This window comes from Tympanuchus pallidicinctus, unplaced genomic scaffold (assembly GCF_026119805.1).
Source record: "Tympanuchus pallidicinctus isolate F22 unplaced genomic scaffold, pur_lepc_1.0 scaffold22, whole genome shotgun sequence".
Taxonomy (NCBI): domain Eukaryota; kingdom Metazoa; phylum Chordata; class Aves; order Galliformes; family Phasianidae; genus Tympanuchus; species Tympanuchus pallidicinctus.
This window is the reverse complement of record NW_026294739.1, coordinates 16,562,962-16,584,751: the sequence shown is the minus strand read 5'-3', so window position 1 is coordinate 16,584,751 and position 21,790 is coordinate 16,562,962. Positions and strand designations below refer to the sequence as shown.

Genomic DNA, 21,790 nt, shown 5'->3' with positions numbered 1-21,790 from the left:
TGGATCCTTGGACAGCTGACTGCTTGCTTGTTTGTTTTAGAAGAAGGCTGATTTGATGTTAGGATTATCTATCACAGAAGAGTGAAATTCAGTCTTGCCAGGAAACCATCTAAAATTGGTTGTCCCTTACAAAATGTTTGAAAAGCATTTGATCACAGAATGGATGGCCTAATGCAAACAAGTAAGGAGAACAGGCATCCTTAGTTTACTGGCACAGATTTTATGCAAGGTTTTACAGAGAAATATAATCAATTTTTATTTCAATTGCAGATTTTTTTAAAAATCTATTATCTTAAATCCCAGCTGTTTACATAATATCAGTGCTTCCCAGATAAGGCATGTGCAAGGATTAAACTCTGCCTGCACCCCAGTCTGAAGAAAAATACCTTAAATTCTCAGTTGTAAATCTGCAACAAGCATTAGATCGCCTGTGAATTTTTCAGAAAGCATCATTTATTTTTTTGACAAAAGCAAGTGCTGAGAATAGCTAAGGCAGCAAAAGATACATGTCGTCCAGAGACATCAGCATAGTCTACCTGCCCTTTGCTGACTACTCATTTTCAGATAATTCTGTGTATTTTTGCGCAATGTGCATACTATAATTTCTATTAATGAATCTCCAATTCGGAGATTTTAAAGCAAAATGCCTTCTCTCTCTCTCTCCTGGCTATGATAAACTTCTTCCTAAGTAATTATTAGCACATGGTTACTGCCAGTTATGAAATTAGGAAAAACACTAATTAGCCAAAGCAGGTAACAGTGCTGAAAATACACTGTGTGCATCTGAAATGAACTGCTGCATACTGCTTGACTGTGCACACACCGAGGGGTGCAGCAGCTTGTCTGTCTCTTGTCTTTGCCATTGCTTGGCTTTCCGGATGTATTCTGAACACACACTCTTGACCTGAATGAGGAATCGCTGTCACATTCCTTGGTTTGTATTACCCCAGAGATCACACTAGGTGGGTTGTGCTCTTTTCACATAATGTGCCATCCCACTGGAAACAGGGCTTACGAAACCAGCACGTGGTTCTGCTGAGAGCAGAATGGTTTGAAACAGGAGCAAACAGTGATTATTTGGAGGTAAGTCATTCCTTTCAGGTACGTGTTCCTTGAACTTGATCTGCAGTGGGAGAAGTTGAGGGTTCCTTAGTTCCTGTGGTTACACTTGTACTAAGAAATTAGAGACACCCAACCACCATTGCTTTTCTGGAAGCTAACCAACATCCATGCTCCCAAGACTTCTGCAACCAGACCAGCACTGGGAATGCTCGGTGTCCTCTGCCACCTCCTGTATCGTGTCACGGAACTGTTTGCAAGAATGCCATTAGCGTGAGCCAAAAACAAAGATCATTGCAGCAGCCTAGAACACAGAGGATCCCAGTCCAGTGGCCAGGAATGTAACCTGCAGGATGACAGCATTTAGCTTACTTAGACTTTATGCTTGGGACAGCTGCCTATAGGTTGTTAACAGTATATGAGGTACTATTTTTAAAAGAATACAAATTTTGCAAAATGAAACTACATTTTCTCTGCCCATAGCTCAGGATTATTCCCAATGTCTGTGTTCTTTTTGGTTTTTGTTTTTTGTTTTTTTAAATTGTGTGAGCAAAATTGAAAGCAGACAGACAACAAGTTTCATTAAAAAATTTTATACAATTTTGTTTTTCTGGAACTTCAGAAGGAGGAGGCGTCAGTGTTAAGATTTGCAATAGGGAATGTAACTTGTTTCGTTAAAATTGCTGACTGCAAATTGGTCTGTGTTCCAGTTGTTCTCTAAAAGCGTGAATTTGTCAGACAAATTGTTGTTGCTTCATGGGGGACTGCAGGAGGAGGAATTTTTTCTGTAGATCAGCTCCACACACATATGGTGTGGGCTTAGTGGAATTGCAAATGCCATGTTTCCTTCAGGCACTGGCTCTTGTGAGAGGGAAGGAACTGAATGCAGAAAAAAAAGGTGGCATTGCTGGGTGGGATTCTGATAGCTACTCATGTAAACCAAAGTTAAGCACTTTGTCTTAACTGCGAAAGGTGAGAGGAACAGCCTGCACTGCCCTCCGAGGGAGCCTGCTGATTTCAAAGGCACCTAGGGAGGTAATTTAAATACTGAAATTTAGGAATGCAAATTCTGCTTTAATTTCCAGTCTGCCATGGTCTTCCCACAGACAACAGAAAAGCGACTCCTTCCTATGCATTTTACAGCTTACAGTGTGGAGATGGTACTACTGCCCCAGTTTCCAGTGGCATTCTGGAAACAAGACAGAATGCCTTGGATACTATACTGATAAAGTCACTGTGTGCATAAGACTGTGGGCACAGCACTTCTCTGCCACATCCTGAGTGTGGTGGGGCAGTGGAGCCCAGAGCCAGCTCCTTGCTTCTGCTGCACATCCCTTACTCCAGTGAGTATTTAGGGCAGAACCCTTGGGCTGCTGCTGTCCTCTCACTAATTTGCCTGCACACGAATGGGTTGTACTCAGTGCTTCTGTTTGTCGTTGTTGAGTTGGTTTATGTGTTGCTGTTGTTTTTGCTAAGACTTCATGGGAGTGCTGGTAAAAATTGAAGAGTTAAAGGCATCTTTAGAGTGAAAGTACATCCTCATAATGTATCTACAGGGCACATCTTTCTCATCATTATTCAAGGTCCCTAAAAAACTTGTGAGCGATCGCATATGCTGAAGTTTTTTGGTGATTTTCTTTTCAGAATCTAGATTGAGACTCCCTATACATATTTTTAAAGACAGTCTCATGCAAATTAATTTTTCTTGCATGTATGAATGGAAAATGAGCAGGCTTTTGTACTGTGTTTTTGGGTGCCTGCAAGTCTAGAGGAAATGATAAGGTGATTGATTCCCTTTGCAGCTTTCTCAAGATAATGTCTTCTCCCAACTTCCATTTTGCCTCTCTCTGTTCACTGCGGCCAGCCAGCAAAAGATGCTGAAGCTCAGTGAGATGGAGTGGCTGGGACATACTGCAGAAAGTGCTGATGTGAGCTGCTTCTTAACAGGTTGAGCTGTTTTCACACATCCCTGTGGATGTGCTGGAAAACAGATTACTTCCTAGTATACACATATATGTTCTTTCTCCACTTCTTTCATGCTATGTACGTACAGGAGAATTTTTAATGGCGCAAGATTTCCTGTCCTATGCCTCGAAAATAATAACTTGCTGTTTTATAATAATTAACAATTCCCAATATTTCAAGACTCGTTTCCCTCTTTCACTTTTAGTCTAAAAACCTAGAAGCCCTTGATAAGCATCAGTAAATATAACTGCTTGATACATCTCTGTAAGGTAGGCTGGGTAATGGCCCTGAATTATTTCTCTAAAGAGAGGAACTGAGCCATAGAGAACCTCAGAAAACAGACTGTATTTATAGCCACAGTGAACCATGTGTGCAGTAGTACTCTTGAGAGTCCTGGTGCTTTTCAAATATCTTAGAATTCTAATAGGAGGCCTTTGGTATGTACAGGGCTGACAGCACACCAAGAAATAGAAGTGTAGAGCGTGCATTGCTGATTTGCTAATTCTGTGGTGTGAATGGGATGATTTCTATTATATATATTTTTATATATTTTTTAGAAGAAAATATTGAAGTCTGTAAAAACGGAGTGAGAATCTGTAGAATTCTTTTGCTGATGGTATTCTGGTGTTTGCTGTTAGCTTTGCATTAATGCCACATCTCCCTGAATTTTTTTTTTTTCATGATTTGATATTTATAAATATGTACAGAACAAAAATCCCAAATTTTGTATTGCCAGAAGTCACAATTTTAGCCTTAGTGACTGGTTGTAATGAGGATGCAGCTATTGATTTTCTGCAGACAAGGCTGTTCTTATTATGGAGAGGTTAAAGTTCTACCAATTTTCATGGTATCACAAAATATTTTCTCCTTATAAGTCTGGTAGGAAGTCAGAATGGAATTGCTTTGTGTTCTCTTTCTGTGACCTTTCAAATGACTGTCTGACCCTTCATTTTTTCTGCCTGAGGTAACAGCTATACAGATTATCTGCATAAGAAGTCCATTTTTTTCCTATATCTTGTATACATAAATGATCTAAAATTTGCATGGAATCAGACTGTATTTGATTTGTATAGTCTAGTCTTAAATCTACCCTTTGGGAATTGAAGTTGCATGGTAAAATCAGCACTTTCAAGTAAATAGAGCTACAGAGCTGAATCTGTTCAGAAGTATGCTGTTTGAAAAAAGTCTCTCATAATCCTACACAAATCGCTTTACATTCCCCAAGGCTCCCGTTATCCTCTCATTTTGGCCATAAATGCTAGTTTTACAGGAAAACTTTTATTTTTAAATATATTTCACATTTTAGGTTAAGTGAAAAATCATCTAAGAGGCTTGTACTTCATTTTGCTGTAATGATAAAGTATATAAAGCTTTATTTTAAGAAGCTGCAGAACAGCTTAGCCTCTTGTGCCTCACCCACTCATAGACAGGGCTCTGATGTGCAGATCGATGCTCAGCACCAGAAATTCCCCCAAAGAGAACCAGCACAGAGTTTACTGCTAAATGTTTTTAAAGCTGGTAGTCTTTTTTTGGCACCTGCCATAGTATTTTTGTAGGGGTTAGGTAATAAAAAATGAAGAATTTATAATTGGAAGGGTCAGTAGGTTCTGTCTCATGGTTGAATGTTCAGGCCATTTTCCTGGAGCCATTGGGAGTGTGTTGTTTTACAGCATTGCCCCTGCTTGATGTATTGGTTAAGTTCAGGCACCGAATTATCCTCAGTTTATAGCTTCACGCAGAAAGCACTTTAAATTCTACTTTTTGTGGGAAGTGAGGGACTGAAGGGGGACTAAATGTAATTAAAAGTGTGTATAATTGCTCAGTAAAATGATCTCCTTTTTCTGAAATACAACTGCAGCTTGCTAACACATATGAAGTCAGTGTTAATTGAGTTATATTGGGTAGCATGGCACAATCCAGCAAGTCTGACATACGGGGGAATTGCGAGTACCTCAGATGCTGTCTGTGCTATTAACGTATCACATTTAGTTACTGAGGAAACTCTTCAGTATCTTTCAACTCGAATATTTCAACTCGATCTGCTGAACTGCCAAAATGTAATCTAAATAATACTGATGTATGATATTCATGAGATAGGCCTTAGTTAAACAGGATTCCTAGCATGCTGTAATTATCGATAGAGCTTTTAATTATTATTCTTTTAGCAATTACTTCCAACAGTTTTAATGTAATTTAACCCCTAATTGTAATAAAGTAACCTAAGAAAAGAAAGAGATGCCTTTCCCCACAACTTTTTACCTAACAATTTCTTGGCACTGTTCTCTCTATGGCACCACTGGCAGAGAACTGCTTGCCATAACCTACAGACGGAGTTGCCATCTTTCAATGACCACAGGGTAAGACAAAGCCCCAAACACAGATCCAGCTCCATGTTCTGGGCATTGCTGGCCAGGTTTTCCTTGCTGATGCTCCCAGCTGAGGATGTGTGGATTTGTACAAACACAGCATGGTAGCACGATATAAGTCTTGATTAAGGCTTATTTGAATAGCTTTGTTTTAAGTAAATAAAGCTGCAAGGGAAAGGTACAGGCACATAATCCTGTCAGTGAATTATGAAGTATCAACTTCTTTGCTGCTGGATAAACAAAGTACGAGGGAGAGAAAAAATATTTCATCAAAATGTTAGAAATTCAAGATAAGGAGCTGTTCTAGCTAAGTGAGTCTGACAGCATCCAGGCAGAGATTCATTGCCCTCCCTCAGGTCTACTGAGACTGTGCTGAATAAATAAGTAGGCTTTGCTTCATGAACAAGTTGATTCAGCCACTTAGTCCCTATAGTGTGATTTGCTGACTTTTACTTGTCTTCAATCCTAATCCAGCATTAAAAAATATGATACATGTTTTTAGCTTTGAATTAATGATATTGAGTAGTCTCTGTAAAACAAATTAACTATCCTAAAGTGCAAAATATCTAAGTTTCTATAACTTAGTGTTTCCCAACTGACTAGTTCAGATCAATGCTCAGTAATGTGTCTCACAGATAAGGTCACCACGTTTCTGTTCCATTTTTACACATTACAAATCAGTACACTCAATTTCTGTATTTGTTACACAGAAATTACTACCATACATCTTAATAGATTGGAAAAAGGGAATTAATAGAATAAATTAACATATCCATGGAATAGGCAGGACAGAAATGCATCTGTGAATGTAATTGCAAAGTGTGGAATAGTTTGGCAGTACTGGCTTGCTTGCCATAAGTAATAAGCATTGTGAGGTGGTGGCACTGTATACTGTGTTTTTCGTTTCCACTGAACATGGAAATAAAAGGTTGTTAGTAAAATAAGACACTTGCTGTTCTAACCCGTATTTTTTGTAACATTTATGAGAAACAATACCATTTTTTCTTTTCAGCTTCCCTTTAGTCTTGACTTTTAGTATTCCTTCAATGAAAGGACTGTCTCCAACAGTAGTGTTCAGTGCTCTTTAACTGCTGACTAACCTTCCCAAATCGGGACATATGCTAACCTATTTCTTTTAATGAGACAAGTTTGGACTCTTATTTTTTTCCTCCACTCTGGGTGTGGGCAGAAATGGTTCTTACATTTCTTTTTCCATCTGGTGAATAACTTTAGTTCCTTTCCATGGAGAAGGAAAAGAGGAATTATTTATCTGTAATTGTGTCCAGATTACTTTTGGAGGGGAATTATTTAAGTCCTAGAGACTGTCACTGCCTATGTAGTTAATTAAACTACAAGAGCTTAATACAGGGAATTTTTGATAAAATTCTAAAACATGCATGATTAAAGTGCAAAGAGGAGGCAGACTGTATTCTTTGCTTACTGTAATATACAGAAATGCACAGTCCTGGCAGATACATGCAAATGGATTTTAAGTTCAGTCAGCAAAGCAGCCTTCCCATTTCTTGACCTGTCCTTTTTCTAAAAGTTTGTCATAATTTCCTTCAACAAGACCAGAGGTGTGATTCTGGTTCATCCAAAGGCATGGAAACTTTTACACTGTAAGATCATTTTGTGCCATATATGGCAAGAGTGCTGCCTGGAGGGTTGTTCCTCCAACTCTTCCAGCTGCCACTTTTGTCCACTGCAAGTGAACTGAAATACTCTCTTGGGAACAAGAAGATAAGAGATTTCCCATCGCTTCAAGTCTTTAACATTAAACTAGATGCCTTTTCAGTATGTGCTGTTCTTATTCAAAGTGTCATCTTGAAGTTGAGAAGTTCATCAACCTGTATTATGTTACAGGTCAAAAAGATGAAAATAAATGGATCCATCTAGTCTTAATGGGTTAGTTGTACCATTAATTGTGCACCTCAACATATTTCTATGTGTAATTTGTAGCTTAATTCCCATTCATAAATGTGTCATTGGTTCAAGTCTCATCATTCAGTGAGAACTTCTGCCTGCTTTTGTCTGTAGCTGCTCACAGAACATTTGTCTCCCAGTGAAAACTAATTTAAAAAATCATTTTTTCATGCTACCTGAGAGACTGAGATTTTTCTTATTTATCTTGCAGTATTTGTTAAATTGGATCAGAATTTATTCTGGGGGTCCTTTGTGTTTGGTACTGTTCCCTTTGGGAAACCCCATGTGGAAATTCAGCAAACCAAATGCCTTGCTTAAAGCAGTACAATAACTTTCAATAAAAGTGAAAATGTTGAAGTAACTGGACTAAGTGAATAAAATTGTTCAGATGAATTATAAATAATATCTAAATGAAATCTGAGAAGAGACTGTCTCAACGTCTCTCAACTGAGAAAGAACATGTTAAGTGAAGCACTGTTAGTCAGAAAACAACAGTCCTTTTGCTCCTCCACATTTCTTTCTAAATGAAAGAAGTTGTGGGGATGAATGGTGTAAAAAGGAAAATAATAAACAGTGATTTATTATTATTATTATTATTATTATTGTTATTATTGTAACAAGCAGAAGTTTGGAGTGAAACAAATACGTTTGTTCGAGAGAAGAAACCATAAGAAATAAGCAGGAAGTGGTGACTGAGGGCTGCTTTATGGCACACTTACTCCAATGAAAATCCTGCTCCATTAGCAGCACCATTAGCTCCAGCAGTGTTACTCTTAGAAGAAAGTCATATTTCATTCTTACAAGTTCTCACAATCTGACTCTACAGAAATAAAGTTTATAAGACAGCCATGAAATGTTGTGCCGTGGCTGCCTCTCTGCACATTCATAATACATCTGAAATGCATTTTTAAAATATTTGTATCTATTCTTGGATATGAGATTTTCATACCAAATCCATGTAACATTCTGCATCCCCAATGTTTCGTGCAGGTTTGTTTCCACCACTCCCCGACCCTTACTGTCTGCGCGTATGAATTCTTTATGTAGCGCCAAGTGCGGATGTGGTCGAGAGATTAATACACTGCAGGGAGGGAGGGAAGGGTTCCCAAAAGGTCTTGAGCCTCCCTAAGGGCTTCCTAGCAGCTGTGATACCTGTGTTCCTTTTAGACGGCTCTATCTGGCAGTAGACCTGCATGCTTCAATTAGTAGATACGCAATTTTCATTTCCCTATTTGCTCTCTAAGCCTCACTGTTGAGAAGCAGTCTCTCAGTGATGCACCACTGATGCACCAGCAGATCGGGATTTCACTCAAGGATTTCCAGCCTCTGAATGTCTGGAACTGTTCTTTCTCAAAGGTGGGAAATCAATCTGATTTCTATATATTATATATCTTACGCAAGCTGTCTGTCTTCATTTAGTCTCTTTATCACAAAATACAAAATCCTTTTAGCATTTTCCCCAAACTTACCTTGCAATATCTTGGTAGCATGATATTAGCTTGCACTGGCCTTTCTTCTCTGGAGCCTGACATCAGAGTCCAAATGAGGTCATTAATATAAAAAAGGTAGTGGTCTCATCCTAGTCTTTGTTATGGATGTCTGCAAATTCACATCGCAGAAACAATACCTCGCTCAGTCCAGTTCCAGTGTGCTCTGCAGCCTCTGCTCAAGAGAAAGGCTCAGGGCTTCAGAAGCGTATTGCTAATGGTGAGGAGTGTACAGCTCGAGCAGTGCTGTGTCAGGATCAGGAAGCTTTTACTGTGCCTGGGTTCCTGTCAGTGCTACTAATTCAATCACTTACATATGCAATAAATTCACATGAAAAATTAACAAATACCTAGCCAGCAGTGCCCTCTGTTCTTTATCTTTTTCCTAAAAATCTATGCAACTTTCTCTTAATATGATTGGGTTTAATGGCTTCTGGATGTTTTCAGCACAGTTTATATTTCAGCATTTGGTGAAAAAGAATTCTTCCATTGCCAAATAGCTTCTCAATATTAATCCATGGTATATATTATTTAGTTGATACTTTCAGTATCTTGCATTAGGTTCTCTTCTAATTCTGTCTGTGTTACCCCTTAAACTAAAAGGGTCTCTGCAGATGTCTGAGGGGTATAGCTCAGTAACTGGCAGTGATCTGTTCCTTTCATCTTAAGATCCCTGTGTGATTTTATTCCATTTAAATTTCTAAGATCTGCTACAGGCAAATTTTTAGCATGATCATTAGAGGTAATAGCTCTAAATGTATTGCAGTATACAGGGAGAATGGGACTCCTTCCTCCTTGTAAGCAAGAATCCTAAACAAGGGAATTGAGATCCAAGTATCTTTGCTTTGTGACTTTTCTGAGTGGTTGCTGATCCCTAGAAAGCTGGTCTGGGATTTTACAAGCAATAGACTACAGCCCACATAGTCCAATCACAAAGAAGTTCATTTAAAACAGAACTATTTGAAGTGAAAGCTGTGGCACGTAACAGTAGATTTTATTGGGACTGTAGTTTCTAGCATGGTTTGGGAAACGAGGCTGAAGTGAACGTGAGTATCCTCCCTTCTCGGCCTGCGGGCTCAGACTGGTATTTGTACTGGTTATGAAGTTGTCTCTTTCTGCAGCAGCAGACTGTTAAAGCAGCTGGTGACAAAATGATATTTCAGACACATTAGCCACATTCCTTCTGCAGAAGTGCTCTAATGGTTGCAGCTTCTGCCTAATACCTTCCTACCTGGTTGGCACAATCTTGTGGCTGCTTTTTGACTCTGCTGCAGTGAAAAGCCTGCTAACTTCTTTTGTGCTCAGGGCGGCTTCTTGCCCTTTTCTGCATCTACTGTGTTCGATAAACTCTTTCACTGCATACCTTTTGACAATGCTGTACCTTGAAAAGCTGCTTTGAAAATTTACCAGTACAAGAGTTTCTGACCAAAGCAAGCAGTGTTGTCTTACTCCTGAAGGTTGTTATCACCTGCTAGTGTGCCTCTGTGACGCAAAATGATTTGTGCAGATCAAGACTAGCCTTGCAGTGTTATCCTAGTAATTCTGGTTTTTTTATTACAGATTTTGAGCATACAACATTTATGAAGTAATGTATTGGATGGATTGTGTTACAATTGATTAGTCAGATGTAACTGGGATTAGATTGGGACACAGTGGTACAAGCCAATTTGTTCTACTATCTCACAGAGTTCCTGTTTCACTAAATTTCATGTTCAGTAAACTCCTGTCTTAAAATTCTGACTCCTGACTGCAGGACTGTGCCTTGATGGCTTTAGAAGACTTCTCTTCACCCAAGAATCAGGGTCTGTTTCTGCTGAAGTTAGAGAAATTTCAGAAAACAAGGACAATATTGTTGGGTTATTGAGTTTGTCTTCTGCTGTGATAGGCAGCATGTCATAAAAGGTCTTTCACAAATTGATTGTTTGATCTTTAAAGTAATTAGGTTTTCTGCCTCTGCTATTCCAGTTGGAAGGCTATTGGAAATCTTGATTGGTCTAATGATCAGAAACCTTCTTCTAATTTCCAACCTAAATTTATTCACAGGCGGTTAATATCCATTTGTTCTTCTGCCAGTTTTGTCCTTAGCTAATTTAGGATTTCTGTGTCTGGTGTTTATCTCCCTGATGCATTTACATGCTGTGATTATGCTCCTGCTGAGCCATCGTTTTGCTCAACAAAATAAGCCAAAATCTTTTGGTGTCTTCTCACAAGACTCCCTTCACCTTGATTATTCTACTTTGGACATGTTTCCCTGCCTCTCTTCTCAGCCAGAGCTTTACTCAGTTGAAAATTTGCTAGTGGCATTATAACTTGGCGCCAGCATTTTCATGACTCTTCTAGAAAACTCTTCTGAAACCAGAAGTGCACCTGCTTTTTTACAGGTATATTGATGGCTTATAGTCCTCCTGTATGTTGCAAATCTGTCCTAATATTTTCCAAATGATATTTTACAGCTTAGAGTAGATTTATTTATTTATTTGTTATTGATGATTAACTGCATATTGTGCTGTTAAATTTCACTGTGTTTGTATTGTTCCAACTTGAAGTTCACATTTCCCTCTGCACAGTGACCTGATGCTCACCAGTACTGATGATGTTTCCCAGTAATTAACAAATGTAGTCCAGATCTTTCTAGTTTTAGTATATTTATGGATGAACATATAAGACATCAGTTCTACAACTCATACACAAATCGACTTTCTTCAGTCTGACTTCAGCACTATATTTTTTATTTTCCCATGAACGGTTTCTTGCCTTTTGTATTTTTTCTCCACTATTTCTCATTTTCTCCAGCTTCACTCATAATTTCTTTTGAGGCACCACTACAAACGCTTACCAAAGACCATGGAAATCAGTCAGTCATGTTTCCTTTGCCTAGAAATCCAGTTATGATTACAAAAAGTTGTCAGGTTGGTCTGACGTTATCTTCTGTTGATAAAATTAAATGACATCTTTTCCATTTTACACTTCTTACACTTTTCTGTGTATGTTTTAAAATCTGTACCTAAAACCCTGCAGATTATTGATAGCCCCATGGGTATCTGGAACCTATTAGTTAGTTGCCTTATTATTTTTCTTATCCCATTTTAAATTTTGACCAACTTTCTCTCATCCTTTTATATGGGACCACATCAGAATTCACATCTGGACTATTAAATATTTGCTACCAAATCTTCATTTCCTTTTATCAGTTCCATCAGAAGTTTGGGACAGAGATTGTATCATGTACTTCTGCTAGAGCTTTTGCTTCACACATTACTGACAGCTTCAGGATTCATGCTCTTATAACCACTTTGGTTTTGGACCACTAATAAGACAATCCATAATATAGATACCATTGTATGTTTTTTTCCCTTAATCATGTAACTGAAAAACTTTCAGCTGTTGTTTTTATAAACTTCCAAGGCCAATCTGAGCTTTAATTTAGGCTACTTATGCTTCTTACATCTGTCTTTGGGAAGGATTTATTGCTATTCCATGTGTGTTTTTTTGCCTAATCTTATCCTTTTAACATTTCTCATTCTTATTTTAGACAAGGCTTTTTTGTGTGATTTTTTTTTTTCTTCACAATTTATTACTGCTGGTTGTTCTTCGTAGTTCTTTCTAAAAGCTTTCTTAAGTTGGTCTCAGTTCCTGGAAGGACTGCTGGATGACAGATAGCTGAAGATTTCAGATCTCATCTACGTCTGAACCCTGTAACTGACAAATTACCTAAACTTAGTGAATGACAGCATAAATAATTTGTCATTCTAATGAGATACATGTTGAGCTACACTTTATTATTTCATTAATTTTATCTATGACAATAATGTACAACGCCTTAGAGAAGGCGAAGACCTTCTTCCTACCTTACATAAATAACATTAATCTGTTCTTCTGTGTAAAACAACCAAGAACTGTTTTTTTCAGAACTTCTCATTAGGAGCATGCTTCTGATTTTAAAAAGCAGTCAGATAACTGTGACACCAAAAGGTGAAATTTTCTATCAGTTTACATAATATGCTCAAGAATCTTCAATTTATTACAGTTTTTGTTTATTCCTAGATTTGTTAACAAGCGTAACACCAGTAAATGCAGTGAACTTTAATATTCAGTGGTACATCTTGAGACATAGATCTCCATATTGTTAGGCTTGCCCAGGCAAGTATTACCTCTCCACTGCCTTCAAAGGTGATCCTGAACCTTTTTCTTGAAACAAATACCCACTTCATTAGAAATTGCAATTGGTAAAAGCCTTTCTGGCCCTGTTCAGAACATGCTGTAGTCTCCACTTTGTACAGTAGCTCTGGGACATGATTGGTGACATTAGGAAGATGGGTGGTATTGTAAAAAAGGTTTGGGAAACCATGTATTTTCTTATTTACATCAGTATAATGTAAATAAAGATACAGCTGGCTCTAATGTTGATCACGACTAATCACCATGCACTGCACTTCAGTTAGACTATAGTGTGAGTGCTAAGGTGAATTTTAGCTTCTCTTCAGCTTTTGAAAACCAGTCTGTAAAGCCAAATGATGAATCTAAGAAAAACAAGAAAAAATAATGTGGCTGATTCTGAAATACAAGTGTATCAAAAACATTCTGAAGCTGCTGTTTCTAAATGTCAGTGGATAAGATTATTAGGATTTGAGTATCTCATAACAGCAGACAAAGTCTTAATGTAATCAGGAAAGATTGTTTGTCTGAATTCATTGCACAGCACAGTGAATTTTTTCTTATCACATATACATCTGCAATTATACTGACATTCTTTTATTTTCTGTGCTGATTTAAAAATTCTGTCCAAAGACATTTGCATTCTTGTATCCATATTAGAAAAAGAGGCCTTTTAAGGGAATGATGTGAAATTACAGCAGCAAGAGGCAAAAATAAAATTGAGAAAGCCTTTGAGCATGGGAAGGAAGGACAGGATGACCAAAGAGGGCAAAGTGGGAGAAGAAGTAAATGTTGGCACATCTGCCTGAGTGTCTTGGTGACAGGCCATGGAGAGGTGGAGGGAGGAAGCCTGGAGCACACACCAGTTATACCAACCCAACAGAAATTTAATCAAATCTGTCAGGGAGGAACTGAGGTAAACAGAGATGTTGACTCAGTGTGGAATCTTTTGAAAAATCATATTCAGGAGCTGATGTTAAACTTTGGTTTGTGTTTTCTGTTCAAGGGGAAAGATAACGTGACTGGGCTTCTTTTTTTCCCATCCAGTATAATATGTGTCAAATCTTAATGGTGTGAGCTTTTTTTTTATGCAGGCACAAAAAAAATCCAAACACTGGAAGTGAAACTCATGTACCAGTGTATCATGTATCAGAATTTCAAAAGCCTGAGAAGAAAGCAATGTAATATTGCACTGCTCATAATCGTTTTAAGCTGTTAGAAGAATTTGCTGAATATTGTCTGCATGATCCTTAGGCATTTTATTAGTAATGATATTGGACATTGATGGAAATGCTTAACTACAGAAAGTCACCTCCTAGTTTACATGTTATGACACCTGATTTGGAAGACAACTACTTCTGTCTGTTTTGTAGTCTCAGCCATTTCTGAAATAGATTGTGCAAACTTCATGGTGCCAACAACTAGTAGATAGTTCCTGTGCAGGGTATGTAAGAAAAGCAAGCTTGTATCAGCTTCATTCTAAACGATGTTCCGGTGTTTTGATCATATTTATTTCTAACTATGCAAAAAGGGTAGTTAATTAGGGTAGTCGGGTGGCTTCAAACAGATCTGATTTAGACATGAAAACCTTTCTTTAAAGTTTCTGCAGGCTCAGCTTACTTAGAAATTAAATCTTTTAAAAAATACTAATTGTTTTCCAATGATGAATATTTGAATCAGCATTTCCTAAAGTGTACTGCAAGTTTCTGTGTCCAGTTCCCTTGTCTTTCCCATGCTTTCATGCACCTTGTCCCATTTGGGTTTTTCACTCTAATCTAACCTCGTGAGCTTTTAGTCAAACTTTTTGCCTTCTTCCCTTGCACAGCATCTACATGCTTCCATTCTCAGGCTGCTGCCTTGCCTTTTCTTTCTCTTTCTACTTGCTCTATTAACAGTGGGACCCATTAAACTAATTAGCCTTCAAATATGTGTAAGCTTATGCTTTCAAACAAGTATAAGGCGAAGTAATCAAAAGGGACTCTCTGAAATAGACAGTGTATATAAAGCAGATATATTTACTAACACAAACCTTGGACAGGCTGATTCTCAGTTGCCTAACAGCAGTCAGCATTGATTTATGAATTGTTGATATCAATGTAGATAAAAATATCTGTGCTTATACATTGAAACTGCATTAATGGATTGTGGTTTAGTTTTTAGAAACCTAAAGCTTCATTGTAAAACTTTAAGGTGTTTGAGTAATTTTGCCTGAACTCTTCCAGTAAAATCAGTGTAAGTCTCCGTGCAGCGAAGTGCTTTTCTACTGATGATCAAACCTTGGCTTTAATAGTTCTGCCAGTGCGTTTTAGGATTTTTAAAATCATGATTTAAAGTAAGTAAATAAATAAATGATAATCACTATTCAAGCCTAACATACATGCAAAGTAATGGGGCAAAATGGGTACATGGAAGGTGTCTCAGCTTGCCAGAGATATCTTGGAGGCAGAGGTAAAATCTGGGTTTCTGTATGTCTAGTTTAACGAGTTAGCCTCTGCATCATGCTATTATGAATTGTGAAAATAGTGGTAGGTCTTCAATGAATAACATGGATTTTAGAAAAACAAACAGCCTCTTTTGTGAAAGCTATATATTGGAAATAAAATATCATTCATATAAATATGTGAGATCCAAAGGAGCAGCATGGGGCTGTCTCAGAGGAGGGTCAGGCTGAGCATGGTGGGTGTGGAACAGGCTTCTCACATGTGTGGTCACAGCACTGAGCCTGCTGGAGCTCAGGGATTGATTGGACACGTGCTCTCACATACAGGGTTAGGATTTTGGGTGACCTGTGTGGAACCAGGAGATGGACTCAATCCTTGTGGTGGGTCCCTTACAATTTAGGATTTCCTGTGATTCCAAGAGTTCCTCTTAATTCCCTACTAGCAAAAATACACTGAATCCCACAGTTTCTGAGCCTTTTGTAAGCTGTTCTACTGGGTTCTTGTAAGACTGCTTATCAGCTTCAAGGAATACTTTTCTATATCAGCACTGCAAATACTCTGCATTCGTATAGTTTCGGTACGCCTCTAGGCCAAAGGCAGTTTATCACCTACTCTCTTTGAACGGATGTCTTTCAGTGAAAACTGGCTCATTATTTTTAGCTTGTTTCATTTATAAGCAATTCATAATCCAGTCTTCAAAACCTAAAAAGCTACTAGTGAGTAATTGGAAAATATCAAAACAAAATGGAAAATGGTGCCACCATAAACACTGCCATGGCATTGTAAGTACTTCTAGAAAACGTTTGAATAATGAAAAATCATCAGTTTATCATAATGGAATTTCAGTAAGGCTGGGAGTTATGATTCATCAACATTGCTAGGGATCAGTTGGCATTCCAGCTCTGTGCTCAGACTTGTAGAATTTTGTAGCTTAAAGTTATTAAGTTTCTGTTGATCTTAACAGCTGAACAAAGATTCAATTTAGCATTGAATTCAATTCTACATTGTGCATATTTTTATGGGCTGCTTTATTCATGTACAAAGTGCATAGCTGAGCAATTCCATTTTTGTAACCATAATTGATGAATAGCTTGAGTTTTACTTATTTTAAATAGCAGTGTAATCAATGCTGCTACAGTATTTTTAATAGGTACCAAATAAGCAAAGGTGTGACTTGCATCAGCAACTAATTCCGTGACAGTTCTGCCCCACTTTTCCCAGTGAGGGAACTGTGTCTTAAGTGTTGGGAAATCAGTGCAAAAATGGTTTTTATAACTTCTAAAATATTTATCAACATTTTTTCAGGTGCAATAAAACACATTGAGCCCCTGAGGTTTAATTTTGCAAGAATTTTCATGCGTATGTAGTGATTCTTTCTGTAGACCTACTGCAGTCCTGCGTGTTTGGGCTTGAATGAGATTTTACTGAAATGTGAGCGATCATTATGGATCCCTTCATCTAGATGTGAAATGCCAATGGTAGAACATTAAGTATCTTTAACAGTACAGAACGCAACCCAACAACTAAGGGCGTGAAGTTGATTGCATTTCCAATTAAAAGTTGAGGAGACTAACAGTCTGATCTGGAACTTGGCCAACACATCATCACTTTGCGTCTGTTCTTGCAAAAACGTGCCAAAGGAACTCACTCTGATAGCCATGTGTGGTCAAAATTTCTGCTTTGTCTAAATAAAGCCATTTCCAAACATAACACATAAAATCCCATGCCAACATTTGGCAAAGCACCTCTTCTGTTCAAGCATTTGTGCTGGAAAAAGCTGTCTATGTACAGCATCAAGGCAAAGAGGTTTGAAAGCATTTATTCTGAATTTCCTAAGAAGCTGAATGCTGCTGAAAATCCAATTCTATGATTGTCATTTACCTTCCATCCGTCTGTAGAGCTATCAGAAAAGTCAATGGGAGGCATTGATATCAAGTGTAAAATACACTGTGAAAAATTTTAAATGTATTATTATTGGTTGTTAAAATGATAGATGTTTTAGAGCAGTGACTGCGGGGTGAACTCAGCTCATGTTCTGCTTCCATCTGGCCTGCTACTGTTTCCTCGAAGAAGATGGTAAACAGCACACATTGCCCTACTAGAGAAATACTCTCTCCTTCACCTGTACAGTTCAGGTTTGGAGTCACATATCTGTGTAATCCCAGAACAGGCAGGGAGCCCTAGAACTGCTGAGGTCAGGACCTGAAGTGTAACTCAGGTGTGCCCTGTGGCCATCAGCCTTTGTCCTGTCAACATCTGACTTCCCTGGAATTCGGTAGGGCTGCTTATGTAACGGAGGTCGGCACAGCCAACCTCAGGTTCTTCTCATGCAAAAGCCCTGCCATAAAGGCTTAGGCTTCAGGCACATGAAACAAATGGGCTGGTAAATGAAATGAAACCACACCAAAATGAACCGGTTGTGATAGACTAACAGCTGTGAAGGAGCTCCCATGGCACTGTTCTTCCTTGCATCCTGTTTCTGTTACTCATCTCTGAAGGCCACTGCTTTTCTCCTGGTCTTTGATGTGAAAGCGTGCAGTGCAGAAGGAATCAGAAGCTAGCCCTTTAGAATGGTACCAGGAAATACTGAGTCAGTGGCTGAGCCAGTAATGTCTTCTGGTGAGGTTATTGCTTTATTTTTTTTCCTCTGTCTGGGATTTTAACTTAGGACTAGTGTTTCCGTATTGTGAAGAGCCATTTATAAAACAGAAAGTGGGAAATGTGAGCATAGGTCCTCAGGTTAAGCCAAGTAACTTCCTGAGGTTGAGAAAAAACAACGTACTGCCAACTAAAATTTAAGAAGAGAGCCACTTATTATGGCCTGAGGCAGTACAGTACTTAAAATGTCTTCATTTCAGGTGACTTCAGCAGTATACAAAGTGTATTTCACCTACACCTGAAGAATTCAATGGGCTCAGAAATGCTCCACTGAAGCTCACAATGCTCGATGCCTGTTTGAGGCAGGCAAATTCTCAGTCTGGGGAATTATGTTCATTATGTTGCGAGAGTTGTTAATGTTTTCAATTTTCAGAAAGCTTGGAAGAATTAGCTGAGTTAGGGCAGGTCATTAATAAAATATTGACTTTGTAAACATCTTTTAAAGTAATTAGACTGAGGAGTAATTTCTGCAGAACTCACTTCTGAGACTGAAACACAAGGAAAAAGGGAAATGACTGGCATTCTAAATCAGATCCTAAATTCAATCACTGTACGTTCAGAAGAACTTTTGCTTTACAGTGTGTGGGATCAGCCTTTATATAGCTGCACACTTTTCAATGGGATACATAAAACTTGATGCTTAGATGCTCAGTTCAAAAGCAGCGGAAGCTGTGAGTGCTCAGTGCATCTGAAACCAAGATTATTGTTGTTATTGTTGTTGTATTGTTGTCCAGGTATTAAACCACCCGAATTTGAATAGTTTTGTAGCTCATGTTCGTTTTACATTGACAGGAAATTGCAAATAATTTTCCTTATGTTAGTAAAGGTCTTACAAAAAACTCTTGGGAGGTATTCAGAACGGAGCCATCATGCTTAGGACATGTCTGAGTTTTGGTCAGCAAGTGGCTGGGTGCTGCACTTCTGCGGTAACGTTGGCAATTTGCCTTCTAAGAAGGTTTGATAAATGTTACAGTAGATAATTTCAATGTAATTAGCTCTTTATTGTCTTTTGTGTGACTCACTTAAAGGTTCTAATTAAGGATATAGTAAACACGGACATTTTTCCTAATGCTTTAAGCTTTTCTTAGGTGTTTTTTGAAGCAGATTAATGTTTCCTGTTAGGGCAGAAATATATTAAAAACCTTGGCTGATCTGCTCAGCTGAGTTTCTGTTTTTTAGCAGACAAGTGTAGTGAATCTGAATAGTATTTTAATTCAGCTAAGTTATAAAGTGAGTTTGGATAGGATTGGATTACATTTGAGCTATGAATGTGTTTTGAAAGAAAACAAAAATGAAAGGACATAAATTGTAACATGTTTATTTGTTTTGAGCTTGATTTTTTTCTACTGCAAATTTGATTTGGCCTTTTAATGATGGAGAAAACACACAAGGTTGCCGGAGACCCCAGTGCTCCATCACACTTCCTTTTTAAAACTGTTGTAGGTTTGTTGAAACCTTTTGGTGTATTGGCAAGAGAACTGCTTTCTTCAGGGCATAAATACTTATTTGTCAATATCTAATTCATTAACATCTGTTGCAGGATTGTTTTTGTGTTACCATAAAACAATGCATGCTTTAATCTTATTATCATAAATAGTAAAATGTATATTCCTTTCATTGACTACATTTCCTGTTAAAACCTGTTTGCTCTCCTAAGGCAAGCAATGCTGTGACACGTTATTTATCATTGTGGAGATCAGACAGCACCAACATGAAAGAGTAGCTGGTATCATTCGGGTCAGAGTGCTGAATCAGAGCCCTCCCTTAACACATACAATACACACAGTGTGTGTACAATACATGCAGTGTACACACTCCTGTGATTGACACTGACTTCAGTTGAATGTTCCTGACAACCATCTGCAGGTTTTAAATGCTGTGCAGTTGCACCAAGGAGAAGGGGGCAGCTCACGCTCACCAGAGCAGCAGTTGCTCTGTAAACAGCCTCAGTACAAACAAACACCACTGGTGCCACTGTACACGATACGAGCATCTCGTCATTCCTCGCAATTAGTGCAAACCCAGATTGGGTCCAAAAGCAAAGAAATTTGGGAGAGCCGTGTAAACCTTTACTCTGCTTTGGCATTTCCTTCTCTTTCAAAATAGCTTTGGCTTTCCAGGAAAGAGCCATGTGAAGGAGAGCAGGAGTCAAGGTTAAAGTCGTCATGTCCAAGGCACCCGTGTGTTTTTATCAGGGAGAGGCATTGCCTGCTCCGGCACTGTGGATCAATAGCAGCAGGAGGCAAGATTTCTGCCTCAAATGTTGAAGTCACTTAGACATGTGTTTGAAATTCATTCTACAAAGTCATTCCAGGGCTTAGCAAAATCAATCCTCATCCCACGTTGGGAGGGAGGAAATAGAAATCCATCACCTTTTAACACAACACATTGCGCAAACCAACAGCTTCAGTGTGACATGAAATCTTTGCAGATTTTGCAAAGCAAGCACTCTGTCTTTTCCCTTATTGTTTGTCCTTCACTTGACATACAGGAAGAGATGCATCAAGAAGATGGCAAGAGCCATGTGTCACTTAAAGCATGCCATAGCAGTGTTTGCCCTGGAATGCTCCCTCGAATCTGTGTGAACAAGCAGGCACTATACATCAATAAATACACAACTTCATCTGGCTGTAAAGTTGAGCGCGCCCCTTTGCCGCCCTCCCCTTTGAGCAGAGCTGCCCCCGGCCGCGTCGTTCCCCTCTGCCCGACGGCAGCGCCCGCTCGCTCGGCCCCGGCTCACTTGTTGCACGGTGCCCGGTGCCGTTCCCGGTGCCACCCCCTGCACGCCCCCCCGCTCACCCCGCGGAAACTTCGCAGGATCGCGTTCCGGTGCTGCTGCCGTCCGGCCGCGTGCAGCCTCTTACCTGCATGTGGCCCTGGTACATCCTGCCGGCCGTGCTGCGGGTGCCCCTCAGGCCGGCGGGTTGGGTGCAGGCTGGGAGGGGGCACCGGGCAGCTCTCCTGTGCGCTCGGCTGAAAAAAAGAAAGAAAAAAAAAAAAAAGCCTAACCCTGGAAGAGCTATTTTTGTCAAAGATTCAGTTCGTCCTGGCAGCTCCCGTATTGCTCTCGGTAACCCAACGAGGCGGGCTGCTTCCTTGCCTCCTTCCTCCCCTCCTGTCTCTCTTCTCCCTCTCTCCCCCTTCACTGCGGTGCCGCAAGCTGCACCGGAGCTGTTCCTCGCGGGGTGCTGGGGGGAGGCGGGCCGGGCCGCGGCGGCGGCGGCTGCGGAGCCGCCGGGCGGGGAGCGCCGCGGGGCGGAGCGGGGACGCCCGCTGCCGGGCCTGGGCTCGGCCCGCCGCCGCTGCTGCCCCGCCCGGCCCCGGCCTCCGCCGCCCTCCCTCCTCTCCTCCTCTCGCCCTCCCTCCCTCCTCCCCTCCCTCCCTCCGGCCGCAGAGGGAGCGCGCGGTTTCCGGGGCCGCGCGGAGCCCGCTGAGCGGAGCGATGCCGGGCGGGGCGCTGCGCGGGTCCCGGGGAGCTGCGGCCCCGCTGGGGCCTGCGGGCTTCCGCTACGGCGAGGTATATAAAGAATAGCGATAACGCTTAAAATAATATATTTTTTTTAAAACCATTTGAAATTAAATATGTGTGTACGTGTAAAAACGGAAGCGTGACAGCGCGACCGAAAGTCGGAGCGTCCCGGAGTCTCGGCACGGCGCCCCGCCTCTCCCGGCCGCCCCGCCTGGTGCCACCCCGCTCCCCCCGCCAATGCTGCTGCGGTGCGGGGAGAGTTGGGTG

The 21,790-nt window shown here is 39.9% G+C and overlaps 1 protein-coding gene across 3 annotated transcripts in view; it reads right to left on the bottom strand.

The window, feature by feature from the left end:
* The window catches only part of PEX5L (peroxisomal biogenesis factor 5 like), a 92,560-nt gene extending 71,292 nt beyond the window's left edge, over positions 1-21,268 (bottom strand). Inside the window, exon 1 of one of the 3 annotated variants that reach the window (XM_052687345.1) lies at positions 20,919-21,268. In XM_052687345.1, the coding sequence (XP_052543305.1) occupies positions 20,919-20,939 (21 nt within the window). In that variant the 5' untranslated portion in view covers positions 20,940-21,268. The remainder of the gene's footprint in view (positions 1-20,918) is intronic. The other 2 variants (XM_052687344.1, XM_052687347.1) reach the window with 2 other exon arrangements.
* Positions 21,269-21,790: the final 522 nt, after the last annotated feature.